Raw genomic sequence first — 10,017 nt, 5'->3', positions numbered from 1 at the left:
TAAAATGGGAATGTAAAATGATATTATTAATTTTGTAGAGTCGTAAAATTCTAGACTTATCATCATCCTCTGAACAATTATTAATTTTAAAAACGCGGGTTGTCTTATGTTTCCCGCCGTCATTCTAATAACCGCGTGTTACTTGACAATCAACTGCGTTTTCACTGACACAGGGAAATCTTGCTTTGGTGCTGTAACCCCATCTTAGGCCATGTATATATTATTTTTTGTTTTTAAGAAAAACATATTTGTTTCGGAAAGTTAGTTGGCCTTTTTATAGGAATAACACATTTAACGTATTCATTTCATTTATGTACCACACGTCGTGTATTCATACTTCTAATATCTATGATAAATGTATTATAAGATATAAAATATATCTTACGTGGTATATGCATGATCTAATCCAGGGATTATTTTATTTGCTGAGTATTCAAATAAAGTTTTAAATCTAACGTCATTCGTTCATGGCTTGTTCACGTGCATCTGTAGTGATTACTAGTCATTTGTCGAGTGCTGTTTCTGACTGAAAAAGCACGTGCTCGACCTAGGTCTCAGCCAATGAAATGATGGCGTCATAGATGGCGCTCTATAAACCTTCACACGTGTAACATTGGTCACTAGTCCGACTGGCCGGAGGGATGATCACGATGAGAGCTACAGGAGTCTTTATTCTCTTAGGAATAACAACACTTGGCAAGTACTGCTTTTGATATTAATATTTTCAAAAACATGTTTAGAGCTGAGCACCGTGCGAACATTATGCGATAGCCCAAGAGCCCGAGATAGTTGTGGCCCTGACTCTGTAGCACATGCTCTTACTGTGGTTTTATTGATCTGTAGAAGACTATATACATGTATATCATCATTATCTCTGAAATATCTACAAATCCTTGCGTTTGATCAAGGCTTTAATTGAATATGAAAATGTTCCATTTATGTTGAGGACGCTAGGTTATCGATACATTTCACAACGCTCAGCTGATATGCGACCTGTACTTTTATCCCCGTCTTTGGTCCCAATGTTTATAGTATAGCCAAACTGACTTCGAAATACAACCAATTACTTGTTCTTCATATTCTGCTACTAGCTATAATACAATTGTTCACTCAACATATACACATTTAATTCTATTTACTTTCTATTTTCAAATGGTGACTATTTTATGTTGCTGATTAGATCAATTTTTTTTCAGCCTATGGATCCCATCACAAACGCCGACTATTTTCTGGAAAATCCGAACTTCTAAAACGCATAGAGAATATTGCAAACCACGAGCATGTACCTTCAGCTAGGGGACGGAGCAGGAACCCTAAACCAAGCGGGAGACCTTTCCCTACAGACAACTCATTTACTGGAAACCCCTACACCAATGAGCCCTTCACAAACGAGCCCTACACCAATGAGCCCTTCACAAATGAGCCCTACACCAATGAGCCCTTCACAAACGAGCCCTACACCAATGAGCCCTTCACAAACGAGCCCTACACCAATGAGCCCTACACAAATGAGCCCTACACCAATGAACCCTTTACAAACGAGCCCTACACCAATGAGCCCTTTACAACAAAACGATCCCTACACCAATGAACCCTTCACAAACGAGCCTTATACAAATGAGCCCTACACCAACGAGCCCTACACAGGATCGCCCTACGCTTCAAACGAGTCAGGGGAGCAAGAGGATGGGAATCTTGCGCAGATGTTACACAAACTTCGAAGAATGCTTGAACAAAGAGCTTCTAACGATTTACATGTACAGCCGAGTCAAACAGTGCCCGCTATTGACGACGGCGATGATGACGGGGACGATGATTATGACGATGACGAAAACATCAGGAACCTGATGGAATGCTGGTTTAATGATATAGTGGGAAATAGTTTCCTTGGCTTTCCGAACGGCAGGATTTGGGGTGAGTACAAAGAACAATAACGGTACAAAGCTTTGAACGTCTTCATATCTTACTTTGACTAGATGACTGGTAAAATGTAATAAAGTCAAAAGGGAATTCTGATTGCGATTTTGAGGTCAGCTTACAAGTCGGTAATCATGTATAGGGTTTTGACTAAAATGTTGCGACACTTCCATCTCTCCTATTTATCCATCAATAAGTGAAAGTTTGAAAACAAGAAAGTTTATTTTCGTGATTTTAGCGACATCACTATAATATTCTCGTCAATAGTAACAATAGCAAAAGAGTGCTTCCAGGAAATAAATGTCCAATTTTGATATTTCATGTTTTCATGGCCCTAGTTCGCTGAGGACGGTAGACACTCGAGTGACAATGGAAGGGTTTAAAATAACTATTTAATTTGTATAATCAAATTTTGATGCTCAATATAGGCCTAAAAGTTTGTCGAATTTCTAGCACAATTTGATATGTCACATTGTGGGTACATGTATTGTTATATAACTAATATTACCGTTAATTAGGGATTTGTATCCGATGAAGAGACAGAACGGTATTAATATTTTACAGCTAACCTGACCATAGACGGAGCTCGTGTCCAGTATATCCTCACCAGAGCCGTTAGACAATACCAACTTTCGGATGGCGATGTGGAGGATGTCCTCAAGTCTATGGTCAGAGGACTCATCAAAACAATTATAGTGCCCCACAAGTCCTGTCCGGCTACAAAGTTTCACCAAGTCGTCATATGTAAGTACCATACTCATTTATAGATCTACATCTTTGTGATTGTAGTAATTAATATGTTTAACTTCCATTTGCTATAACATAACTTGTGTGTTGATGCCTTATGAAATAAGTAAATAGCGGGGTCAAAAATAAAAGCAGCAAACTCGACTACGGATTCTGATATCTTAAATATTTGATAATTGAAGAGGTACACTTTTACTGCCATAATGTTATGAACCAAGGGCATTTAATTCACAGGGATTTGATTAAATCGTACTATAGTACCATGTAGAGTATGATTTTTATCTTTTTATTATCTATAGCTCTAAAACGTCTAAAAATGGTCTTATGGCACTCTGGTTGGTCCATGATTATATAATCTGTAACTAATTCTCAGATCCCTTTGATTTAATTAAGATGTTTTTGCTTCAGGGTCTCTTAGATCACTGCTGAAATACCACCTCTCTAATGACACCGGAAGTTTGAAGGAACAGTTCAAGGCCATTCTGACATCATCTAACATTGACCCTAATAACACAGTTGCGCCTTACATGGTATCAGAAATACAGCACCACATTATCGGACGATTTATTCGTATATTTAAATTTCAGATATTTGCTGGTACGTATAAGTTGTTAAACCCAGTTTATCTGATGGCGGAATTGGATTTAATCGGACTTGTAGAATAGATACCCATGGCTTCCAGTGGGAAAATATTTCCGGTGTCAAAAGAACTGGTTCACTACGATCAAGATTTAATTTCGAGACTGTTCAATGATCTGCATTGTTTTTGTATTTTATATCGCTTTATTAGGTCACCTGACCATAGGTCATGGTGACCTATTGCGATAGTCTTTTGTACGTCGTGCGTCGTGCGATAACATTTCCTTGTGAACGCGACTAACTTAAAGTACATGTAAATATAAACCGAGCCAAATGAAACTTAGTATGTAGACTAACATTGGAAATATCTCGGAGGAGTTCCAAAATCAGCTTGATTCGACTGTAATTTATGGAGTTACTGCCCTTTGCTCTATTAATTATTGGAACTTGTGAATGCGATATGTAGACTTATTAGATTTATGTTCCTATTTCGTGAACAAAAGACATCTGTTGGCTAGTAAATGACATAACTAATTTGTATCAAATATCAGGTGACCGTTAAGGCATTCCTTTTCCTCTTTTCCTTGCACATCCAAATTTTCAGATTTCTTCGACCCCTTGGAGTACATTGCTGAAGAGATGGCGTCAATGTTTGGTAAACCCAGGAACAGCTCAAGCGTAGCTGCTTTGCTCCGTGATGTTGCAGTGAAATACCCCTGGTATGACATGTGCATTACACCAAGAAGGCTGATAGAAATGAATCTTAATATGATCAACGAAATCAATGAGTAAGTCTTGTAGCTTTTGGTAAGTTTACAGTCTCAAGTTATGACAATAAATACAATTACGAAATACCATGTGGTCTATCTGGATACCGACACTGTTTATATATTACCTTTTATATTACATATTATTCAAATTTCGTTTTTCAGTTTCGCTTATTTTTTCAATTCAAAATTGTTTAAAGATGCTCCATCGCTGACAAATGGTATTTTTTCACTATCAAAAACAGAAGCAGACGATTTAGTATTTTTCTTCAGTTGCAAAAGTTACTTACTTTACTCCATTAGCACATTTGAAAAATTTGAGCTTCTAATTTTACTTCAAGTTAAAATTTGAAAAATAATGAATTGCATCCGGAAAAAATTCCATGGCACTATATCCTATATGGAATGAAGTACTGATTACGCATGCATCAAATGCAAAACAAATTATTTTATATTATTTTTTGTGTTTAACTAGACGTATATATATACACCATTAAACACCAATTATTGTTCAAATGATGAATACCATTTATACTCTGTCGAGGCGGTGGAGCATCGTTATATATTCGAATCAAAAACCTACAGTAGATGCACAAAAGTGTTGAATGTATACAAGTTGATTACAATTATGCCATTAGGTTTGTAAAAGATGAAGAACTGGGAGCATTTCTGGGGAGAGCGGAAGTTACTATGAAGGAAGAGTTTCTTTTGACAACCGGAAGTGAACAAATACAAGTTGTACAAAAGCTCATCTTCGCTTTGGAATCGCACATCCGGTCGTACGTCAATGGAACAACCCAATATGCCAAGATTCTTCTTAGTGGTGACACCAATCAACTGATCAACCTTTTATCAAACATCTTGGGTAAGTAAGGATACCAGTCTCCCTTCACATCACCTCACTTCTGGCCTTCTGTTGAATGCTCGCCCCTATGAGGTAGGCTCTGGATTATGTCTCCTGGCCGAGACGCTGCAAAGTCTATAAGTATGTGCTCAGCATAGAGGGAGTGAGACGACTGGACGTTGTCAGTATAATGTGACCAGGTGAGGTGTGTTGCTTGGTGTCTTCGGCAGCATGCTAACAGATTTGTTTGTCACTATAGGGGAAAAGTTCCACAATAAGAAGATATAACATAAATATACATGGGTTGCCGTTCTTACATGACCTTGGCTGTTAATAGGACGTTAATTAATTAAATATAAAAAAACAGTTATGTAATTAATCCACACAGCCAAATTGTATTGATTTTTGGTGCTGTGAAACAGCATTCTTAGGTACGCTCGGAGAGCCTGTGCACATCAAAACAATGAAACCACTCCGCGATGAAAATTAAAAGTTGTTTGTTCATTTCACGTAATACTTGATGGTATGAAAAAATAAAACCCCAATATTCAAAACCACAGACATAGAATTTTTACATACGTATATACCATGGATGGAGTGTTTAAAGTGTTCAGTTGGGACTCTATGATATTTGTATTACTCCGAGAACACTCCCGAAAATCACGAACAACGCCTTCTTCGCTGTCTTCCTCCGCGACAGACTTTCGGTGTATTTTGGATTGTGTATGTTTATTTGAATTTTACGTAATTCTTTCTAATGATCGATTATTGTAATCAAATGTTAGGAAGGTAACTGCAAAAGAAAGTTCTTATTACGCTAATAAAGTTTTTTGTGTTGGTTGTATTGACGAACTATATCTGAGATATTATTGCGCAGTAAAAGTTAATAGATTTGAGTACGTGCCTCCTCCCTTGTTCTGTCACTGGGAGTTCTGTCTTTTGTTTATCGACAACTGCGGTATATTGAAAGGGAAGAAGTACCAAATCTATCAACATAAACTTACAAAATATAATGATAATATAGATCTATTTATGTACGAGCAACTTAAAGTGACAAATGAACTTATATTGCCGTGTAATGTACGGTAGCCTTATGAAGACTCGCTAAGTCCGATGTATTGCAGGAAGTTTTCTTGATGATAGCGTTCTTATGAATTCAAAAGAAATTTGACTGTTATAAGTAACCAAATAATGTACCCTTTACTTGACAAACGTATATGGCCATGTTTTATTATAAGTCAAAAGTCGGCAAAGCAAAACTCACGATAAATGTTCTGCACGATAATATCTCGCCAACCAGTTACTGTTAGGCTTACGAAGACTTGCTAAAGTCCGATACATTACATGAAGTTTTCTTGATGTTAACGGCTAGCGTTCTTGTGAATTTAAAAGAAATCCGAGTGATATACGTAATGAAATAATGTACCTTTTATTTGGCAAAAGTATCTGGCCATGATTTATTAGTCAAAAGTCGTCAAAGCAACCCATGTTAGTTTTCTAAAAAGGAAACCAAAACATATCCGGAAATGGTAATATTTCTAATGTTATATTTTTCCGATAATATTCTTCACTGTTAAGTGAATATTAAGATACGAAAATGTTTACTTATTATTTTATTTGTCTTTGAAGAGACATTGAAGAAATTTAGAAATTAATAAAGAATTATGAAATAAATGGTACACAGATTCTGAACGGTGTCATTGGTGTTGAAATCGTTATTTCAAAAATAATTTAGAAATAAAATTTATTACTGTTATTTCAGGATAATAAGTTATTCAACTTATTGTTCTTAAAAAACTTATAAAATAAATACGGTATATCGTAAATATTTTCATAAGGCAAATAAAAAATAATAAAAAATGTCTGTGTAGGGTTACATTGGCAAAAAAAAAAATAGTGTCGGACGGTCGGGAGGATTTTTTTAGTGTCTTTCACTATAAAATAATGGCCGAAACCGGAGTCCGAGATCAAAATCCCGACTTTTATTTTTTTTCATAGTAAAGTGGAAAAAATAGGGTCGGGGGTAAAAAATTAGGGGCTGTCGGGTAACCCTACACAGACATATTATTTTTGGCCTTATCACACAGAAATGTTTCTTTATTTGTTATATATATAATACAAACATGTGACCCATTCTTTCAGCGATGCGTTTGTGTCATGTCTGTATAATTTCGTGTCTAGAACTTAAACTGTCATTTTGTTGGTTTTGCTGAACGTCCTAACACTGGTTAATGTTACTATTGACGACCCCTCTGTATGCCATGAGTTTTGTGTGTAGCGAGTTTGTTTTGGGAGGCTGTGGTATGTGTTGTCTTTGTGTAACTATTGCCATTATGTCCTTCCTCGCCTAAAGAATACTGAAGCATCGGATCGAAGGCGATGTTCATTTTACAGAATACACTTTGTTCATCCCTTGTCCTTCGGACTTTTTTGAATTCGTACTACATAGTTTGAATGATTTGAATAAGCAGTGATTGATATCAAAATTCATTGGTTACTTTGACCGCTAATCATTTAGGTAGTCTGGGAGTGGCTCATTCCTATAATTCATGTTCATGAAAAAAGACGCACTGTAGGAACTTTTTCTCAATGAAACTGTAGAGAAACCTTTTCAATATGAAAGTATGAAAGCTGAACATTTTCAAATAATAGTATCCATTTCACTCTGTAGAAAAATCTCAACTGGCCTACTTTCAAAACATCCTGAGCAAACTTGGTCCCATGAACGTCTCTGCTTCCCCGGGTATGTATTTGCATGTGTAGCGTTGCCGTCAAAGACTTTATCTGGGTCACGGCAGTTGGTGATACTTTTTTGTCATTCTATCTTCAGACTACCAGTATCAAACATGTAATAAGGACATAATTTGGTTGGGAGCACACTGTTGAATTTCAAACTGTAAACTGATATCTGATAATTTGATTATAGAATACATGTACGCAATTTCGATTCTCTAACGGCGTTTCAAACTAATAAATGTGTCAATAGGTTTAAAGTTATCCTTTTGTACTTATAAACTTGCTGTCTTCTTACAGCACCCGTGACAAGCCCAAGCCATCCAAATGTCACATCGTCACCAACGGCAACCGTCCAGAGAAGAAGACGTTGTAAGGACACTATTGACGGCTATATGTAGCGTCTAAAATAGGTTTTATTAGATTTTACAGAATAAGTCTTACAAGTTGGGAGTATCTTTAGAGAGAAAAAATGCAAAGATTGTGAGATATTTTGAGACTGGTTGGGTCAAGCAAAAATGGAAACAGCATAATTCGGGATGCGTTTTAAGTCTTACAGTAGTTAACATTTTCTTACGGATTTTGCCAAAATTTAGTCTAAAAAGTTCTTATCCAAATATATAACTTATTACAACACATAGGCTGAAAATTACTAACGCAATATTTTACAGAACGAGTAAAGCATAATTTCGTGAATAGGTCCGTTATCAATGGTTCTAGTATTCTGATCTATCGGAGTTGCTTCCCTTTTCATTCATTCATTCATTTCTTTCTAATTAAAATTAAGTCTTCTATACATAGAAGATTTGATTGGATGTACAATTGGAACATCTCGTCAACTTTTGCGAACAATGGTAAAAAATCACCAGGTTATCGGATTGTATTGATGGTATAGTGAAACGAGGGGAAGTAACTCTGGTTGGCCAGCGTATCTCCTTGTTACCGAAATTAACCTGTCATTTCGTATTTCTTTTCAGTACACGGAAACCTCGGGTAGATCTGAAGGTGATGGCCATGCCATTGATTGTTGTTCTTTTTGTTGCTTTGTTTGTTAAATAAAATGTTACACCTGTTAGAATCTGACTTGAGTGATGTTTTTACTAAACTAATAGAACACACGTGGTTAACATATTTGTGGTCCAGTATCAGGAGTTATAACTGACAACGAAAGACACTGGGACCATAAAACTTAATACAATATGCATCCACGTTAGTTGATTATCGCTGCGATAGATGGCAAAACAAAGTTCCAGTTAACAGATTAGGCAGACCAAGCGTTTGTCGGTGAAATTTATCCAAGACCATCAGTATCAATTTGTGTGTTACTACTGTTAAATTGGTTTCGGAATAGTAGTTGGCCCTTTAATAGTTATAACCGGATATTTACAGTAACTAAACATAAACTAAAACACCGTTTACTAAAAAGGGACCAGGGGAAATATCTCTTCCAACCAGAGTGTCTACTGAACATTTTTGCATTGTGGTCTCGGATGCAGTTTTGTCTAATCAATGTGAACTTAGGATCAATTAGAACACATGAGCACAGATTTCAATAACGTGTCGTATAAATCCTCATAACTCCGTCATTGGTCTAGGTATTGTAATACGGATTAGGCCTTTATCTGCTAAACCTGGAGATAATATGTAATATTTATGTCAATCTGATTAAAATCATATCTGGATTCTCACGCCGTTCCGGTTCACTACTCTGTTTCATCATTTAAGTTTGAACATATTAAATCGATGACGTCGTATTTCTGTTGGCGTTATCGTCGGTGCAAAGGCCCAGTATAGAATCCCGTATTTACTACACGTATATCTATAATATATGACACAAATATCACCATTTCACATTCAATGATTTATCTGTAGATATATTTGATACAAGGTTTTGTACTGGTTTCCACCTTTTCTAGAACATTTTGATACAAAAACACAAATGTAAATCTAACCATAAATCTTATTAATTATACCTATCGTCATGCAACCACATCAATTAAATGTTAAATAGCAATGTAATAAAACTATACCATGTTATAAACTAAACCATGCAATAATACTATACCATGTAATTCAATTATACCCTGTAATAAAACTATACCATGTAATAAAAATATACCATGTAATAAAATTATACCATGTAATAAAACTATACCATGTTATAAACTAAACCATGCAATAATACTATACCATGTAATTCAATTATACCCTGTAATAAAACTATACCATGTAATAAAAATATACCATGTAATAAAATTATACCATGTAATAAAACTATACCATGTTATAAACTAAACCATGCAATAATACTATACCATGTAATAAAACTATACCATGTTATAAACTAAACCATGCAATAATACTATACCATGTAATTTAATTATACCATGTAATAAAACTATACCATGTAATAAAAATATACCATGTAAT

At 35.5% G+C, this 10,017-nt stretch overlaps 1 protein-coding gene across 1 annotated transcript; it reads left to right on the top strand.

The window, feature by feature from the left end:
- Nucleotides 1-536: 536 nt before the first annotated feature.
- LOC138329205 (uncharacterized) lies at nt 537-8,665 on the top strand. The gene is made up of 9 exons (XM_069276026.1): nt 537-696; nt 1,197-1,914; nt 2,482-2,661; nt 3,073-3,261; nt 3,848-4,031; nt 4,649-4,875; nt 7,526-7,597; nt 7,888-7,959; nt 8,565-8,665. The coding sequence occupies exons 2-9, from the start codon at nt 1,281-1,283 to the stop codon at nt 8,582-8,584; spliced, it is 1,578 nt and encodes a 525-aa protein (XP_069132127.1). The 5' UTR covers nt 537-696; nt 1,197-1,280; the 3' UTR covers nt 8,585-8,665.
- The last annotated feature ends 1,352 nt before the right edge of the window (nt 8,666-10,017 follow it).

Source organism: Argopecten irradians, chromosome 8, assembly GCF_041381155.1.
Source record: "Argopecten irradians isolate NY chromosome 8, Ai_NY, whole genome shotgun sequence".
NCBI lineage: Eukaryota > Metazoa > Mollusca > Bivalvia > Pectinida > Pectinidae > Argopecten > Argopecten irradians.
Note: the sequence above shows the minus strand (reverse complement) of the source record. Positions and strands in the feature narration are given on the sequence as shown.